This window comes from Coturnix japonica, chromosome 1 (genome assembly GCF_001577835.2).
Source record: "Coturnix japonica isolate 7356 chromosome 1, Coturnix japonica 2.1, whole genome shotgun sequence".
NCBI classification, from domain to species: domain Eukaryota; kingdom Metazoa; phylum Chordata; class Aves; order Galliformes; family Phasianidae; genus Coturnix; species Coturnix japonica.
This window is the reverse complement of record NC_029516.1, coordinates 59936268-59956250: the sequence shown is the minus strand read 5'-3', so window position 1 is coordinate 59956250 and position 19983 is coordinate 59936268. Positions and strand designations below refer to the sequence as shown.

The 19983-nt window shown below is 39.5% G+C and overlaps 2 protein-coding genes across 6 annotated transcripts in view; one reads left to right on the top strand and one right to left on the bottom strand.

Annotated features, from left to right (window-relative positions):
- Nucleotides 1-5959, top strand: part of RECQL (RecQ like helicase) — a 17088-nt gene extending 11129 nt beyond the window's left edge. Inside the window, exons 11-17 of one of the 5 annotated variants that reach the window (XR_004308086.1) lie at nucleotides 458-596; nucleotides 737-828; nucleotides 1970-2189; nucleotides 3038-3167; nucleotides 3316-4252; nucleotides 4692-4771; nucleotides 5051-5959. Coding sequence is in view for 1 of the 5 variants with exons in the window: in XM_032446051.1 (XP_032301942.1) it covers nucleotides 458-596; nucleotides 737-828; nucleotides 1970-2189; nucleotides 3038-3167; nucleotides 3316-3504 (770 nt within the window). In the remaining 4 variants the exon portion in view is untranslated. Of the gene's footprint in view, nucleotides 1-457; nucleotides 597-736; nucleotides 829-1969; nucleotides 2190-3037; nucleotides 3168-3315 lie in introns of all 5 variants that reach the window. The other 4 variants (XR_004308085.1, XR_004308084.1, XR_004308083.1 and 1 more) reach the window with 4 other exon arrangements.
- On the bottom strand, nucleotides 5327-19983 carry PYROXD1 (pyridine nucleotide-disulphide oxidoreductase domain 1). Its single transcript, XM_015868339.2, has 12 exons — nucleotides 19569-19983; nucleotides 18052-18132; nucleotides 15191-15310; nucleotides 14007-14135; nucleotides 12837-12910; nucleotides 11733-11893; nucleotides 11011-11114; nucleotides 9525-9654; nucleotides 8740-8852; nucleotides 7942-8064; nucleotides 7546-7683; nucleotides 5327-7114 (listed from the first exon to the last, which is right to left on the bottom strand). Exons 1-12 carry the CDS (start codon nucleotides 19647-19649, stop codon nucleotides 6866-6868), a joined length of 1503 nt encoding a protein of 500 aa, XP_015723825.1. The 5' UTR covers nucleotides 19650-19983; the 3' UTR covers nucleotides 5327-6865.

The window sequence follows — 19983 nt, the reverse complement described above, 5'->3', positions numbered from 1 at the left end:
CAACTGTAGAAGTCAAAATTGGTTTTAAATGGAATATTTTGTCTAATCGTAAATCTCAATCTGTTATGAATACCTAATAAGGTATTTGAAGGTCACAGTATCTTTTAATGGAGTGTGAATTAAGCTTCAGGATATATTTGGATAAGATTTTCCAAGAGATGAAAGGTGAGAAAACGGTGACTGCATTCAATTTCTGTATCACATCAGTGTTATATTTTAGTGGTTCAAGAGTCAGAACCTTCCTTCCATAGATTTTATTTGATTGTGTAGTTGTGGGACTGATCTATTTTGTTTCTAGTCTGTATCATGTTGCATTCTATTGGCTGATGTTACACTTAATAGTCTGTTACAGTGGTGTCCTCTGTATGGGGCTACATAAGTCAATGAAGGTGTGATTGGAACTTGTACTGGACTATGCCTAAACTCTTCATGTTTTCTTTGTTTTAATGTATTGCAGGTAGGGATGACCAAAAGGCTGACTGCATCTTGTATTATGGTTTTGGAGATATATTCAGAATCAGCTCAATGGTAGTGATGGAAAATGTGGGGCAAGAGAAGCTGTACGACATGGTGTCTTACTGCCAGGAAATGAACAAGTAAGTGACTTTATTTGCTTGGTTGCTTTGTTTTTAAATAGCATTCTGAGCAGCCTTTATTGGGCTCAGTCTGAGAGTAAGCTTATATCAAAAGATTTATTTCATTCTATCAGAGTTGCAAATCATACTTGTTCTTTCAGGTGTCGCCGGGTGCTCATAGCCCGTCATTTTGATGAAGTATGGGAGTCTGCAAATTGCAACAGAATGTGTGATAACTGCTGTAGAGAAAACTGTAAGTAATTTCTTTTTACAAATAAAGACACAGAACATGGAAAACATTGGCTGAAAAAATATTCTAGTTTAGAGTGATTGTGAGCAACCTCTGTGAAGTGTGTTTGCTGTATTGCCTGTTATCCAGTTGCAACTTCTGTTATGAAGATCAGTTTCCCTTGACTTTCTGTTGCCAGTTATGGAGTACTTAACAGGATACGTCTTTATACAGCTTTTTGACTGTGATATCTTTCAGGCTCAGCAGTTCATCTGCTCCTAAAAGTGAATATGAGACATACAAGAGATTGGTTTGGGTCCTGTCTTGTTTAAGGGTTTTCTTAGGGGTGTGAAAGCTGCATTTGTTCCTTCTCTGTCAACCTGTTCACACATAGGCTCTAAGGAGTATCTGTTGTCAGACTTATAAGTAGAACCCATAACTTAGATATAGGAAATGCTGTAGAAAGATGAGAAATCTTTGAGAAGACTCAAGAAATAGTTAGTCTTGGGCATCTCTGAGACACACAAAAACACCTTAAAATCTTTTGAATATCAGATAATTGGTGTAAAATGTGGAAAATACTACCTCATTGTCTTCTGTCTACCTGTTGTGAAGCATTTGAATGGTGTAGTGATGAATACTTGAAGTTTAATTACACATGAGGAAGCTAATTTGTACAGCTAAATATATTTTTCTCTTAGTTTGTAAATGCCTTGAGAGAAGAAACACATTAAGCGTGTTCCTCAGCTCCTTTTTGCTCTCTGTTCTTTTTATAATAAACATTATAGGTGAAGAAAAGGAATCCAGTTGCGGAACAATATAATAGCTACAATATAGTAGCTACCATACAAATATTATGCTTTGTAAATAAGTTTTAGAAATAATGTGTGGTTTGTAATGCAAACGCCTAAAAATGTTTGCAGGATCAGAGTTTTACTAATGAACTAGAAATGTTAATATAAGTTTGACTAGAGGAGAAGTTACAGATCAGTTTAAGTTAGTTTAAAAAAACAAAGCACTGAAAGCATTAGCATTACATGGCACGTAGATATGTATACTTATGGATATATCTTCTTATATAAAAGTACTTAAATGTATGCAGCTACTTTATATTTGGAAACTAACTGCAAGTGATCTGCATTATAAATATGATTGATTTTTGCAGCGCTTGAGAAAAAGGATATCACAGGATGCTGCAGGGATCTGATCAAGATACTCGAGCAAGCAGAAAACATGAGTGAGAAGCTCACTCCACTGAAGCTAATTGATGCTTGGTCTGGAAAAGGTTTATCAAAACTCAGGGTGTCAGAAGTTACTCCACCAAAGCTCCCTCGAGAGGAACTGGAGAGAATTATTGCCCACTTACTGCTGCAGCAGTATCTGAGGTATGAAGATTATTACTTTCTTCTTTTACAACTAATAGCCATTTTTCATTATTGTCATGTTGCTTCCATGCAATATTAATGGCAGTGTTCTGTCATCTCCTTCAGAATCATCTAACGTATTTAAAAACCAAACAGGAGATGACTATTTCTATTTGGTTAAGTTAAAACAGAAGTTATAGGAATGTTTGAAATGCTTTAGCTCTCAATTTTAAAAAGCTGGGGGCTTCTGCAGTTACGTATGTGGAACCTTCAGAGCTGCAGGAAGCTTTGTGTTGGAGAAGTCTGCTATTTAGAATGAGTCTTATTTACATGCCATGGATAAGCAAAGGAAGTAGAGTTACCACATAGAATTTAAGATAGGCTGATTAATGTGGATAGTGGCACTCAAATTGTAAGAAAGCATAGAGATAACAGTGCTTCTTTTTTTAACAAGGCTTTCTGTGCTGTACGCTTTGTCTTCTAAAATAGTTTTAGAAATATGCATGAAGTCACGTAATTAATCACATTATTTATGATTCTTTTTGGTATTCTCTTATACAGCTAGTTTTTATAGTCTGGAGAGGGTGAGCAGTGAGTGATGTTATTTTCTCTTTTCTCCATTTATTCCAAAAGATTGGGAGGGATATGTGTTTGTATACATATAAAAGTCCACAAACTAAACTATGTGAACCACTGGCCAGATGAACTCAAGGTTAAGAGACTATCTACTTGGTTAGGTGAAGCAGAACCAAGCTGCTGCCTGGAACATCAATCAGCAGAATTACTGTACGTGTCCTGTTTATCCCCTGCGTGCTCCATCCTGACTTTGTCTTCACCTTTCTCAAATGAAACCAATTTAATTTACTCAGGGAAGACTTCAGCTTCACGGCATTTGCTACAATATCCTACCTGAAGATAGGACCAAAAGCGAGGCTGCTGAAAAACGAGGCACACATCATCACAATACAAGGGACAACAAACAAGAAAAGCGTTTACAAGGTATTTATATCAATACTTAAAATAAGCTCTATGTAAAGAGGTTGGCACCTGTTCAATGTATTTAAAGTAGCTATCATCCCTTCTGCATGAGAATGCTAGAAAAGAAGAAAACTATTAGGATTTTAATACAATTGTCTATGACTTACAGAACAAACCATCTGAATCTTCCAAGTCAGAAGGAAGCGGTGAAAATGCTCAGACTGTTTCAAAGACTACCCTGAATTCAGCAGTGAAGAAATCACAAGAACTTAAGCGACCTAACTCTGGGACTAACGTAAAAGCAAAGAAGCCTAAGCTTCAGGCAGCTGGAGATGACCAACCCGTAGTCCTTGATTAACACAAACTGCATTTATGATCTCATCACATTTACCTCTCCATGGACGGTCCAGTGTGTGAACTTGTATTTTAGTAATGGACTTTTGTATGTGATTTTTTTTTTTAAATAATAATTTAAGTTTAAAAAAAAGAAAAGGAACCAAGTGTCTTTAAAATCCTCAAATCCAAAAATCTTCTGGTCAAGAGAAAAATGCTTGATATCAAATAATAGGTGCGTATCTTACATATTATAGCTGTTGACCTATTGGAAGTATGTAGTCACTTTGCCTTTCCTAACTCTTAAGAAAATGTAGCTCATAGTAACTACTGCAGGAAATGCTGCAGAATCACACATGCTGAAAGGGGGCTTCCAGATTGTCCAATGCAACCTCAAAGCTCAAGTTCAGTTCTCTAAGAACAGTGTGCTCTGGGCTACATCTCACTGAGTTTCATTTCTCCCCAAGGATGGAGATATCACAACCCTTCTCAGCACCTGTTCTGGTGTTTTACCAGCTTACAACAGCAACAACAAACAATTGAGAAACTTCCTTTGAGCTTTTATTTCCTATTGCAATTTGTCTCTTACCTCATGTCCTGCCTCTTACTGCACTCAAGCTAGGCCTCATTGCTGCTGTACTCTACCATCAGGTGAAGACAAAAGCAAGATGACAACGTTCCCACACCATCCAGCCATTTTCTCTTTATGTGGAACAAACTCAATCTCCAAGCCACTGGAAAGCCTAGAAGCGTTTTGCTGGACTCAATATACTGTATGTATCAAGTTGATTCTGTTGATGCTACTGATAAGGTGTTAAAAAGAACCAGCCTTAGAAGGACACCACTCATCACCCATCTCCATCTGGACACTAAACCACTGACCACCACATTCTTGGTATAGTCTCATAACCATCAAACAGTCCTCCTGTCAAATTCTTTCCAATTTGGAGAGAAGGATGGTTTGAAGGACCTTGTCAAAGGCCTTACTGCAGCTCCAGCTGACACCAGTGGCTCTTGGCTTATCCACTGACTCAGTTATGCCGCTAAAAAAGCTATAAGGCTGGTCAGGCAGGAACTACATTTGGTGAAACCATGCGCTTATTCAATATCACCTCCATCTCCCTTCACATGCCCTCACATGGCTTCCAGGAGGATCTACTCCACAATCTTCCCTGACACAGAGGTGAAGCTAATATGTTTGTATCTCTCTAGGTCATCCTTTTTTCTATTCTTCTTAAAAATGGGTGTGACAATGCCTTTTCCTCAGTCACCTGGAGGACTCCACCTGAGAGGTAAATAAGTAAATGCTATGCTCCCATCGGCTTGCACTGTAGCTTTTTTTAAGTGAAATTTAGTCCTTCCCTTGACCAAGAGTTCTGGATTTCCCCTTTCACCACTAGAACGTAGAAGTATATTGATCTAATGTAGGTAGGGTGCTCCAAAAGTATCACCTACTATTTATTTCCACAAAAATCATGATAAATACAAACAACACACACTGTTTGAGAATTTGCTCTATCAGCTACTAAACACTGTTTTTAAACATAGTCCCCACCATTCTTTTTCCCTAGTGATGAACAAGAACCTGGATGACCCTCATAAAAACCGCACCAGCCCCTATGCCTGCTGTTGCCATTGCTGAAACGCACCACCCGCTGCCTCCCTGTGCTCACAGCTACTGTTTGGTCTCTGTAAACATTCAGCAAGCACCCATGGATGTCACTGGATACCACTTTTTTTTTCCTATATGGTGGAATTCAGTGGGAAACCTTGGCTTCACATGCACTTTCATGTCAGATGCTTGTGTCTGCTGCCATCTGGAACAAAATGTAACAGAATACTGTGGGGAAGGTTTAACTTTTACTGCCATATCATCAATATCTGTCTCCGACATTATAGGCCAATGTACAGTAAGCTTTACTTTGACAGCAGTCCTCATACATTGACTCACAAATACCAGGATTACAAATTGGTGCAGGATAAACTCAACAACCAGGATATTACTTTCATCAACTCCTTTGAAACTGAACTCAATGTATAGAGCCCATGTGGCCATTCTCCTCTTACCTGTACTTACAGGAACCTACAGCAGCTGGCCTTTCACTCACAGGCTTTTATGCCTGAGGCTGAACTGTGCTTGCAGCTTTGATCACAAATTTCTGGTTTTAGGCTGGCTTTAAATGCAAGTGGTCACTGTACAGGTACATTGTTACCACCAGCAATATCTAGTCTGAAAACAAAACATTCAGCTTAGCTTAACTTCTTGTTTAGAGCTGTTTCCTTATAAAGCTTAGCACTGTTTTACAGACAACATGAAATAGCTCTTGAAGACAAAAAACTGATACTTTTTAGCTCAGCCAAATGTTGGGGTAGGTTAAGAGCTTCTGTTATTTCTGCAGTAGTGGGCTTACTACAAGCTTTCTTCCCACTTCTGCTTTCCTTAATCCAATGTATGTTTACATAACAACTTTCTGAATTCAGTTCTTAAAGTGTGTCAGTATTGTTCTATTTGCTCAACTCTAACTTCTTCATTATATAACGGAGTGCCAGGGAGCCTTTGTCTTCTCAAGCCTAACTTCACTAACATGGGAATGCAGTGACCCGTACCATCGTCCTGACTGAACTGTGGCATTCTGTTATGGGTCACCATCTCTCCTCAGCAATCCTTATGGACTTGAGGAAACATTCAGCTACAGGATCTTTCTACTTCCCTCACAGAGGGGCTACAGATACAATTAGCTGTGCTACACTGGGGGATAGACACAGCTACTGCTGACTGCAAGAGCTAGTTAGGCACATAGGTGTTTGAATGCTTGATCTGCTGCATTTTTGTAGGCACTCAGCTATGGATCAACTTAAAACTTCACACACACAAAATACCCCATATTATTCAAATAAGCAAAGTTCTTCACCTTTGTTTTTCTGGTAGGGTTCTGTGACTCGAAACTTAGAGTTTTCATGCATCAGTTACTTGAAAGCTTTGCCAAAAATAGAATTAGTTCATTGAATTGAACAGTCATTCTCTTCAAAATAATTAGAGTGGTATTCTGGGAGAAGTCCCAGTATGTAATGCCAACTTTATACAAAGAAATGCTCCCAGTTTAAATAGCAACTCTCAACTGCAGATCAAAATCAAGTATGAAACAATTTGTGTCCACAAATGATGCTACAGAGTACAATGTTAAGGAATAGCTTAAATAGTTGGATTTTATCATGAGGAAATGAGACACTTAGTATAATTATTTGCCTTTCACTAATTTGACAACATCAACTCAAAGACCTTAATAAGGAATTGCACTTGATCCCTGTTTTCTGGTAATCCACAGGAGATGCTTCATAAGACAGTCAGTATTAAAACTGTATACAAAATAGAAATTGGTTTCCATTCAATCGAAATAATCTTCTATATCAATATCTGGATTCAGGAGATCTTCACCATAGGCTGAAAGGTCCATTTGATTTAAAATCAAGTTCTCAAAAGTTTCTTCCAAGTCTGTTTCACCAATCAGCACTGCTCCCATCATTCGTCCATTCTGCATCACCACTTTAACATACTCTTGTCCCTTGGTACATCTCAGCATTAGTTCATGGTCTAAACCCAAGCCTTGAGCATTGAATTTTCCCAAAACCACCACCTAGCAGAAGGAAACAGAAAGACCACTCATAAATAAGAACATTGCAATGGCTCTTAGTGTTTTCACCATTAATGTTCCTAAGCTTCAAAAGAAAGATGTAAACAGGATTTGCCCCTAGAGTCTGCCTTCCATTGGCTCTGGGAGCCATGGTGTAATTAAAAACCTTTAGCTTGCAATATGACACACTGTAATGAATAATGAGCTAATTCCCATGCTGAATTGTACTGAATTTCTTCATAAACAGAATCTTAATGAAATAAAACAGATACCTTTGTCCCTTTCAGTTCAGCATTCAGTCATATTAACAAAGTATCTAAGCTACTTACACAGAGAACAGTTTCATCAATAAAACATCTGTTCAGCATTAGCAATTGAATATAGACAAGCAACGTGTGTTACTCAATAGTTCAAAACAGATAGAGTATACTTACCTTGTAATTGAAAAATTTGGTTACATGAGCAAACAATTCAAAGCTGAAATCCAGATCAATAGACTCCCCTGAAGCATCTGCTGCCATGCATTTTGCTGCATACCACCCCATCTGCCTAGCTTGAGTCCACAGTCTCATCTAAAAAGAAAACAAAAGGTACACGATGCATGTCAGTGTGCAGTGAAAGCATACCACATATTTTCATCATAGTCAGAAAGATGAACAGCTTGGCTTTCAGCCACATAGATAAAGTTATCTGTTATCAGCACGCCCAGGATTATCTACTAACTCAGTGGTTTCCTGCTCAATTACACTCTTCCTCACATCTGAGTAACTGTGTATCTGACTTCATAGATTAGGTTCGTACTGAGCACATAGCTCTATTGTTTGTTTTACCTGGTGCCACACCGGGCTGGGTTCCCACGCCGCCGTGCAGATATCCCCAGCTGCATAGATATCCGGCAGGGAGGTGTGCATGTGTTTATCTACTTTAAGACCTCCATCTTCACCTATAGCAAACTAAGGATTTGCATGGATCAGTGCAGAAGAAAACAGTCGTTTTAACTGAGTAGTTTTCCTTAAGCAGTCATTTCTTTTGCTACTTTTTAAAATGGCAGACCCCACTACAAAATTTCTGCTTAATCATTTGAAGATAGGGATCAATACTCAGTAAGATGCTCTTCTGGACTCCATTTTACAATAGAGAAAAGGCAATTCAGCATAAACAATTTATGGCTATTTACCCTCATCTAATCTTACACTCCAATCTTAGAAACACCTTTATTTCTAAGGGAATAAAACAGACCTCCCTGAAGAGTATCAGAACAAAGTACTTTTTGCAATCACTTACATATGAAGAACTACTGTGCCATACTATAACGCTACCCAATCCCCCACAGAACTGACCCTAAATCTTGTCAAACTCTTCAAATGAGCAAAACCAAAGTTAGCACACACGAGTAGTTTCCTACCAACCCACACTTTCTTCTCACTGTGAGTGAGAACAGATCAGTACTGCATTTTAGAACTCAGCATACCGGCCTTATTTCGAGATGCTGTACCTCAATGAGAACTGAGAGAAACAGAAACCACTTGAAAAGAGCTCATCTTCCCATACTAATAAAGAAGAAAGGGAAAAAAAAAACCACCAAAACCAAGCAGCTTCAACTTTGAAGTAAATCAGTAAATACTTACATTATTGCTATCAAGAAATGGTTTCACATTTGGCACAACTCCAGTTGCACTAACAATGAAATTGCATCCATAAATTTTTCCATTAGTTAACTCCACATATACAGGCCACAGAACTGAAAAAGGGGAAAACTTTGCCCTGAGAATATAACCAACAGAAGATAATTTAATAATGTTTTATAATAAGATGTGAAATGAAAAGAAAAATAATTTGAGATATCTGGTTGATTAGATAGGAAAGAGTATTTTCCAAATACAGAGATTACCTATAAAACTCCTTCATTTAATTCAGGACTGGAAAATGAGATCTGGAGCTCAGCTCCCAGTCCCACTAGCAGCTTTCTCTGAATTCTCCTGAATCAAATCTTTTATTGAACCACCACAGAAACAAATACCCTACACGCAATATTTAGGGGACTCTGTTGAAAAATAAGCCTGATTCACAGCATTTTGTAATTTAAACACAGCCCATAAACCCTCAACTCCTACAAATGGGGGCATTCAAGGCCAGGCTGGATGAGGCTTTGAGCAACCTGGCCTAGAGGGAAGTGGCCCTGCCTATAGCAGGGGGTTGGAAACAGATGATCTTAAACGTCTCTTCCAACCCATAGTATTTATGAATCTATGAAAACTGCTAGAACACCATTTAATTTACAGAAATAAAGCTCTGTTCTTCCAAATCTACATTTTCTTCAGAACAAAGCAATCGAGCTCAAACGTACTCCAACATCATTACATCAGCACGTTTTCCTAATCAGCACTGGCACTTGTTTTTTTGTCACACCTACCTTCATCTGGTTCTACATTCTTCCCCTCTTTAGGAAAAGCCAAAGAAGTCTGCTGCAGTTGTATGAATTCTTGCTGTGAGTGTATTTTCTTTACTTCACACAGTATTTCAATATGTACTTTATGAGAAAACTAAAGGAAGAATGTCAAATTTTTTAATTAAATTATTAGCAATGTTATAGCAAATAACGGACTTTCATTCAAACTGAGGTGTTACCGAAAAAAAAAAAGAATACCACATACCCCATCCTAACACACGGCATATTAGCCAACTACAGATCACAGCCTAAACAGGTGACTAGCCCATTAGCTTGGGAACATGAGCAACCTGCCTCTACTTTCCACATGTAACTAGAAGAAATGTTTGTGAGAAATTGCTCTGCAGCTGTAAAAGTCTCCTTGCTTGTCTTCTGTGAATGACCGTGCTGTACTGTCTCCTGTTGTTCTATATATATGGCCACAGTACTAAGGGAGTTAAGTGAACATCTTGCTGGCTGGCTCCTCCTGGTATCTGCTGGGGGTAAACCCAGGGCAGACACTCTACTCACCAGCTGTCCCCACTAACGTCAGTACCTCTATTAAATAGATGAATATTAACTTGCCTCTGCATACTTTCTTCAAAATCAGGAAACTTTGCACAGAAGTACTGGTGCTTTTGCATTACAAGAGAGAAATACAGAACTTAACAGAACCGAAAAAAGAAATTTCTATCTTATCATCAGAAAGGTCACAGCAGAAGGGCAATACAGGAATGTAGTAACATGGGACTGGTGTAAATGGAATGGTGTTACAAGGGAAAAGTGCTCACCTGTCTTTGAATATCTAGGTTATCAGAGCAAACTCTGCAAGGGAGAGATCCCTAACCAGAGATCCTTCCCCAGTGGCAGTCAGCCCTTAAATGAAGTCTAAGAGGTGCGTCCAGGCTCCACCTCTTCCAGTCACACAGATGAGTTGCCTTCACCTGTGCTCCCAGTGCTGACCCGGTCCTTTCCCCAAGTGCTCAATCAGTGGATCAGGCTGTGACTCAACCATTCCCATACACTGTCCTGCAGGATTTTAAGTCCTTCCACTTTCTATCATAAATTAACTTATGATAAGGATAATAACCTTGTATCTCTTTACAAGTTATACTGTCCTATTTTTCAATAGGAAAATATATCTAATGCAGCTAGAAGAGAGCATAGGTACCACTTCTAATGCTAGGACTGACAACAGTCCTGAAGAGATGTGCAAACCAGCATTTGTTTCAATCTGAATAGGAAATGGATGAAATCACGTCAGTGGATTTGATTTGCCACCCTCCCTCTTGAAAAAGAAAACAATTCTATTTCTGTTAAAATGGTTTTCTGTGTAATTCTGATAAGAGAACCAGTTCAAGCACATTTTATTTTTCTTGTTCTAATACTCTTAAAAGTTAAATATCATCAAAGTTCTGTAATGCTTATCACCATTAAACAACAATCAAATTAAGTAAGATCACAAACGTACCTCTTTGGTTCCTTTCAGCTGTAAGCCTTCATGCCAGTCAGGACCCAACGCGCTGCCCAGTTTGTCAGATGGTGCTGCAATGGGCCTTTCTATTTTCTCACTTCCTGAAGACAGAGAGATAGAGAATATCAGACTTCACATACAAACTTCAATTCCTGCAGAACTCAGATCAAGAATTATGAATCACGAGGAATACGATCTGGTTGCAGAAAGAGGGGGAGAAATATATAACCAACAAGGTAAGGCAAAGTCCCAAACATCATGAATTTATAGACAAGTCACAGAATTATAGAATGGCCTGGGTTGGAAAGGACCACGATGATCATTAGTTTCAATCCCCCTGCTATGTGCATCATAGCCAGGCTGCCCAGAGCCACATCCAGCCTGGCCTTGAATGCCTCCAGGCATGGGGCATCCACAACCTCCTTGGGCAACCTGTTCCAGTGCGTCACCACCCTCTGTGTGAAAAACTTCCTCCTAATATCTAAATCAGACCCCAAACAAGTATTTCACACCTTTCAGTGTTATGCCTTTTATTACTGCACTCACCTCTGAAACAACCACGCCACTGCTAAGCATCAGCATGGGCTCTTAAAAGCTAGAAAGGCTCCAACAGCTTATAATAGTAAATTGCACTTACAGACTACTAAAACAACTGTTTTCAGGGCTATTCTTAATGTTAAATGCTGCTGCTAAGGTGCTAGAAGACTGAAACATACTACCTTCCATTGTATACTTGGTTCTTTTACATTCAATCGGAGTCTCTTGTTTTTCAGCAGTCAGTTTTGGAATAAGAAATTCAGCTGCTCCTGCATCAAAAAAAGTGTTCCCAATAGCTTTGTCTTTGATGGCCCAGATTACTTCACAGCCTTCAATTTCATACCTGTGGGCGTTTAAACAATGGATAAAATTAGAGACCACCCAAAAAAGGAACTACAGCTCTCAGTAACACAATAAGTATGCAAGGTTCTATTCCAGAAGCTAGAAATATGGAACAAGACTTCCAAACCTATCAAGTCCACTACAACCTTTACATATTTATATGAGGAAGCCAGAAAAGTGAGACAACAGACCTTTCTTCTTTCTCCATTCTCATGACTACAAACTCAACTGTTGTTAGGGCAGGAGGGACAGGTAGATCAAGTCCATAATAATAATGCTTAGTATTTCCCATTCCTCACAATGAAGGAAAAAAATCCACTCATTTTGTCCAGACTACCCACTGCTGACAACTGGTATTTGAAACTGTTCCTGTCCATCAAAGATGCTGTCAGGTGGAACATTGACTGCAATGCAGAGGACAATTTACAGAACCATAACATCATCTAGGTTGGAAAAGACCTTCAAGATAAGTCCAATCAGCATCAAGGTTATATCTGTCCAATTGAAAGAACAGTTCCCTACAATGCAAAACAAGACCTCATAATTGATATATTGGTATAATATTGATATAATAATACAAATGGTTTTGCAATCTATCAGATTGTATGGACCACACCTCCTATCTCTGGAAGGTAGAGAAGTTCTGTAACATAAATATCACTGTTAATAGCATAAACAGAAATCTGTTGGTGCCAATTAGAAAAATGCTGTGTACTTTTCGTATCCGTATGTCAAAGCTTCTAATAAAGCCTTCTGAATTTTGTGTGACAATATGCTCCGCTATACACTGAAAAACAATTCTCTATTGATTTTTCTACTAAATGCCTTAAGAGCTATAATTTTATAAGTCAACCTTCTTTCAAACTTACACACACAAGATTGAGCTCTGAGCTATTAAAGATTTTACTCACATATGTAAATTTATAACTTAGCAGATGACTTACACTAATTCAAGCGCAATCCCACCGTTACCAACGACTACTATTCTCTCAGCTCGAGCCAAATTCTTCTGGAAAGCCTGTGTCAGAAAATAAAACAATTGAAGGAATACTGACAAAATACATCCTTTCTAATACTTTATCTCAGTGGTTTTAGTTCCAGTTTCTCAAACTACTGTACACGTTTACTTATGCTAAGAATCTGTTAAAGAAGCCAATGAAACCCATGAAGTTCTATCACGTTAAGGGATGACATTATTTCTGCAGCCTTGTAAGTCTCAAGCTGAGCCAGGAGAAGATTAAGTAATTACACTTAAGCCAAACTGACAACCCATAATTGAATCCATAAGAACTTTGTATCCCAGAGACCATTACATTAGCATTGTATTACCTATTAATCAAATTTTATCACTGTTTATATAATTTCCAAGATAATTTTCACAACATTAAAAAAGCAAAGAAACAGACACTTATCTGTAAGTAAGTGTAATAACAGACACTTATCTATAAGTAAGAATTCCTGATTAGAATTCAGGAACAAAATAAATGATCCATAGAAAATCTGAGAAGTGATTTTTATTTGCCCCCAAAAGTTTTCAGAAAGAACTAAGTCTCCGAATCCAACCTTAGCAGTGAGAGAAATAAAAGAAATACAAGCCAATACAACTCCTGTATTAAGTTCTCTTCTTCATTTTGTAATATCAGATAAGTTTTTAATATCCAAAACAAACAGCAACACACAAAAACATCTTGTAGTCCACATCCTGAATAACAATAGCAATTCTCTTCTGTACAACCAAAAATAGTCCATCCATGGTTGGCTCTCAGTATGAAGCAGCCCTTTGTACAATGTGCTGGATGCACCTTTTCAGGGAAGTTCCTACTTCCTGTCTGTATTTTCAGGTTGGCTTCTGCCCAAAAAGCCAAAGAACACTTTTTATTCTGGACTCTTTTGTTAGAAACACTATCTATGAGACATCTATAAACTTAATAAATTTAATAACTAATTATTTGACATTTCTGAAGGCTTTCTCTGCTATTGAAAACATTCTATTCAAGGAGATAAGATAATAAACAGCATTTGATGATTCTCCATTTCACTCTGCAACCATTTTTTAGCAGCTTCCATCAGAAAGATGAATATATTACACACATGCAAGTCCAAAGTGCATTTACCTTCGCACTGTCAGTATCCCGAATTCCTAACACATATGGGCTTCCTTCAAAAATTAATTTAGGTTTTGCTCCAGCACACAGGCAAAGCTTTTCATACGTATATTCACTCCCATCTTCAGTGAAAATTTTCTGTTAAAAATTAAGAGGAAAGAAAAAATAATTGGACAGGTATAAAACAACACTGGCTTCTTTCTTTTTTGATGTCATAGTATTTTGCAGATATTAAAAGGCTGAACTGGCTACTTAAAAAGAGCAAGCTTTCACTCCCTCATTATGAGCCATTTCATTTGTGTTACACTCACCATAGACTTACAGGTCTAATTATGTACTGATGAAATGAAACATGTACACTTAAAACTGATGAAATATAAATATTACCTCTTGGTGGCACCCTGTACTCACTACCTGTGTTTAAAGAACCAGTTTTCTACCTGTTAGTGTCCCCTCCACCCCAGCAACAGATGCTGACCTATGCGCTACTATATATTAGCAATTAAGAATCTCATTTATAGCACTTCTAGATAGTAGTAAGATGGCTGTAAGAGCTAAACACTCCTCAATACAGATCTTTGGTTTTATTAGGGAAAAATAAGTACAGCTTTATGACACCAACACATTTTTGGGCCTTTTTTGATCTTCAGTACATGAACTATCACACACAATTGGAGACAGACACTAAACTCCTTGACTCTTCCTACCTTAAATAACTGCAGATTTGTATTAACTAGGTACTACCCAGAATAAAGTTTAGGAAGACTGCAAATTTAGTTCTTTGCTAAAGACAAAGAGTAGGTGCTAAACAAGCAAAAGCACACTGCAGCAAAGTCACATTAAATTTAATGTATTGCTTGATGTTTTCCAAACTAGAAGCCAAATAGTTTACAGTGGTTTTACACAAAGGGAGGTTTTAAAGATTGTTTTGAGATAACACAGGGAAAAGAGCCTTCAAAATCCATATAAATAAGCACCTTCCCACTAGGTGCTCAATCGCTGGTTCAGGTTGTGAATTAGCATTTCTCCTATAGAGGTATTCTCTTGTAATTTTTGTTAAATTACGTTTTAACAACCAGAATGTTGCTGAGCAGAATTTCATGCCAAAATCATTCAATGGTTTCTCAGATGTTTGGTTTTTTTTTTACCTCCAAGAAACATGCATAAGTAAAACAGAGAAAACATTATCTTACATGCTCATCGCTTTTCAATTGTTTTACGGCAGAGTGGATAACTTTAATATTGGGATACCGTTGTTCTAATAGAGAACTTGGTTGCTCTTCCACATCAAATTCCTCAAGTGTTTTTGAGACCTGGAAGAAGCAGAAAGAGATTTAAAAATACAAATAATCTATTCATTTTAATTTTTGAAATTTGTAAAAAAGAAATAAAAATGTATAAAGCAAATTTATAATAAAGAAGTCACAATATAAAGCTCATGTTGTCTTGAATTACGTCAGTGTGTCACTGCCAAAAGTACTGTTTTATGGATAGAACCCTTTTATGCATGTCCTTGGTAAAGATACAGAGATACACAGAATCGTAAATTCTAAAGCTATTTACACTGATGGATACATTAACTGCTATAATGTTTTATTTTTTATATATATTAATAGACTTAGCAACACTGCATTTTTAATTTACTGGATGCGTTTCTAAGACCCTGTTGACCTGTTTGGTAAAACTCTGATAATGTAACTTGATGTTACACGGTCCCCCATATAAGCATCTTTCTTAAGTATTCTGGAAGAATAATGTTTTGTTCAAAATAGCACTGATAATTATAGAAGCCCTTTTGCCTCAAATAAATGTTTTTCCCCTCATAAAAGTGAGTACCTGGTGACATTTTCTTCTATCATTTAACAGTTCAAAAACCTCATGTTGCAGGTACTTGGTCTGTATGTCAACAAAAGTGCTTTGTCGAACTTGTAAGCAAAGCGTGCAAGATGAATGTTTATGCAAAACATGCTCCTCAAGAGCATGTATTCAGCAGCGCATATGTAGTCACTATCAGATGACTGGTGAAAACCCCAGAACAACAGAACTTGGAAAACACCCGAGTAAGCTATGTTGAACTGAGGTTTGTTCCAGAAAGGAAACAGTTGCATAGGCACCTTCAGGCCTTTGTCTTTATAGGGTTTTCAAACACACACAGAATCACACACAGAATCACAGATGACCCGGGTTGGAAGGACCTCAAGGATCATGTAGTTCAACCCCCCTTGCCTGGCAGGCCACCAAACATACACATTTTACTAGATCAGGTTTGCCCGGGCCCCGTCCAACCGGGTCTTGAACACCTCCAAGTACGGCGGCATCCACAACCTCCCTGACAGGCCTGTTCCAAGGCCTAACACTCTCTAGTAAAAGAACTTTCCCCTAACATCCAAACCTAAATCTTCCCTCTTTTAACTTAAAACCATTTCCCCGTGTCCTGCTATGTCAGCCCGTTTGAGAGTTTACTCCCCTCCTGGAGTAAGTGTCCTTTCAGGTACTGAAAGCTGCAATGAATCACCCCGCAACCTGTTCTTCTCTAGCTGAACAAACCCAACTCCCTCAGCCTGTCCTTCATTAGGGAGTGTCCAGCCCCCTGATCATCTTCCTGTCCCTCCTCTTGGACCCTTTCCAAAATTCCATGTCTTTTTTGTACTGAAGGGCTCCACACCTGGACCACAGGACTCCAGATGGGCGCCTCACCAAGAGCCGAGGTAGAGAGGGACAATCCCCTCCTATTCCCTGAGCTGGACCACCCCTTCTCCTGATGGAGCCAGGATCCATTTGCTTTCCGGGCTGCCAGAGCGCACTGCTGGCTCATGTTAATTTCATTCTATCAGGACCCCAGGCGTCTTTTTCAGCCGAGCTGCTCTGCAAGGACAACTCCTCCCATCCTTACAGGTGCCTGGGGTTCTTCCGGCCCAGTGTAAAACCTTGCACTTTGCCGTGTTGAACCTTCATTAGGTTCACCCGAGCCCAGCTTTCCAGCCTGTCAAGGTCCCTCTGAATGGCATCGTGGTGCATAGCCTGGTGCACAGCTAGGAACTAGACACCTCTGCAATTCACAGAGAAGTTAGGTCTGTATGTCCATAACTTAGATGCTGCTGCCTTCAAACAGTTTTTAGTTATTCCCTTACTCTTCACTTGCCAAAACTTCCACAACCTCACTGGGCAACCTGTTCCACTGTCTCTCCACCTCCACAGTAAATAATTTCTTCCTAATATCTAATCTAAATCTACCCTCTTCCATTCTAAAGCTATTTCTCCTCATCCAGTTGCTACATGCCCTTAAAAAAGATCCCTCCTCTGCTTTCCTGTAGGCCCCCTTCAGGTACTGGAAGGTTGCTGTAAGGTCTCCTGCAGCCTTCTCTTCTCCAGGCTGAAGAGCCCCAGCTCTCTCAGCCTGTCCATATAGAGAAGGTGCTCCAGCCCTCTGATCATCTTCACAGCCCTCCTCTCCAACAGCCTGATGTTCTTCTTGTGTTGGAGGCTCCAGAACTGGACACAGTACTCCAGCTGGGGTCTCATGAGACTGCTCTCATGAGTCGATGGGCAGAATCCCCTCCCTTGACCTGCTGGTCACACTTCTCTTGATGCAACCCAGAATACAGTTGGCCTTCTGGGCTGCAAGTGCACACTGCTGGCTCATGTTGAATCATCAGCTGACACTCCCACATCCTTCTCCTCAGGGCTGCTCCCATTGCTCTCTGCCCAACCTGTATCTGTGCTTGAGATTCATTAGTTGCGTGTTACATTACATTCTCACAAAGAGCTCTCGGTCTTCTCAGCTACATTCTGAGCTAAGACATACATTCGGTAACCGTCCCCAAGAGGTAAAACCTAACTTCCTATGGGCTAGTCTAGGTGGCTTGCAGCTTTGCATCATGAATTCTGGGCAATTTACTAATATTATGAATATATTCACTGAGAACTTACTAGTGATTATGAATCACTACAAAATAACACGCATAACCACTTTCAAGATTTGACTCTAAAATCATCTGTACAAGTACAGTCTTTTGAAGAGGTCTTACTGTAACAAAAATTAAAGCCTTCTTACCTGTCTGAAGTTCGTAACAGCTTTTATAACCGGAGAAGCTGTCACTAAAAAAATGTCTTCTGACGGAAAGTCCACAGCCAGCTTGTAAAGAAACAGAAAACATGATGGGCGAGTAGTCAGCAACAGAAATGGATTAAACACAACAAAATTACTGGAGTAAAGTAATATACGTTACTACATTATGTAAATCTGGGTCAGGTAAACACTGTTTCAAGGCTATGGAAGAATAATACAGGGAATAAGTGAAACAAATCAAATTGGGAAACCTGAGATTTATGTCATACTACTTCAACAACCGCAGCCACTGCGAGAAATACTATTCAAAAGAATATTTTCACTATATTCTAAAAGCTAGCTGTTGGAAGAATCTTATCACACGATTTATGGAGATTCCCTGCATTTTTGTTCATTTTGTTACAATTTTTAACAGACTCTGTTTTGACAGAGGAAATACTGATTCCTATTGGTTGTTTTAAATGTAATTTAGTGAATGATAAGTGGGTTGTCTTCAGAATACTGTTAAGCAATGCAGTACAAGACAGGCTGCAAGTGACAGTAAAGCATTTCCACCTTAAGTGCTGCATTGCTCAGCCACAGCAGAACCCAGGTTCCTTATCACCGGTATCCTACAGATTAACAGTATGGTTGTAAAAACCACCAGGAAGCATGTTCTGTGTTATACACGAGCAACTGAGCATTTATTATGGTACTTCAGATGGGAAGAACTCAAAGTGCCAAGACTTTGTTGTTGGTTTAAGGGAGATCCACATAGCCACACTTCTGGCATAAAACACAAATGCATTTCATGAGGATATGTGAAAAATGTCATGTAATACACCCTTTATGGCATGACTTCCTAATACATACTTCATACCCACTGTAGGTGTATGCTTTATATCGACAGTAAAGACAGTTTAGTTTGTTAGTCTCCAGACTAAGAAACACTGTATTCGGTGTTTCTGATTTATTATCTCATGCATGCCAGCATGTAGAGCACAGCACAGAAATTCTTCCAGAACACACGAGGCCGTTTTTGATGGGGTTGATGAATACATACACTAATTTGGCAACTAACGTGCTGCTCTCAGAAAAGACGTGTACAGAAAACACTGCACATGAGGATGGAATCACTGAATCTCAACCCCTGCAATACTATCTGGAAAGAGAAAGAGATTATCCTTAGAAGTCTGTATGAGGGTTGTAAGTTCCTCAGTGTCAGAGGGATGGAGTACAGGGACAGGCTGCCCGGAGAGGCTGTGGAGTGTCCTTCTCTGGAGATATTCAACACCCGTCTGGATTCCTGCCTGTGTAACCTGCTGTGGGGATGTGTTTTAGGCCGGAGTTGGACCGGATGATCTCTAGAGATCCCTTCCAACCCCTGTAACTCTGTGACTCAATATTATGAGAATACGACTCAGTTATATTAAACACGGACCCCAATCCCCTCTCGACACACGGACCGCCAGCCGGCGGGGGGCGCGCAAACACCCGGCGGCCATCGGCCCCACAGTGCGTACCTTCTCGGCGCAGGTAACTCCGGCGATGCCTCCGCCCACCACCACGAAGCGGCTCCGCGCCTTACCGGGGGTAGCCGCCATTTTTTCGCCTAGGGAGGAAGACGCTGCCGCTTCCTCGACCAGACGCGGAAGGTAGCGGCGCCTCTCTGCCTACGGTGCGTGGTAGCACCCAAACTTCCTCAGCTTGAGCAGCTCGGCGCTGGCTTCTGATCTTGACCGGACTGTGACGGGCTTTGCGAGTGATAGAGATAGATCGTTATATAAGTCATTAAGTGTCCTCATATAGGACTATCAGATGAATGCCAACTAGTCCTCTATTCAAACATGCAGCAGTCCTCTGCAGGCATCCTCTGCTGCTCAGAAGGGAGACAGCCAGAAGGGTCCTGCAGGGGGCTGGTGAGGGAAAACAAGCAGT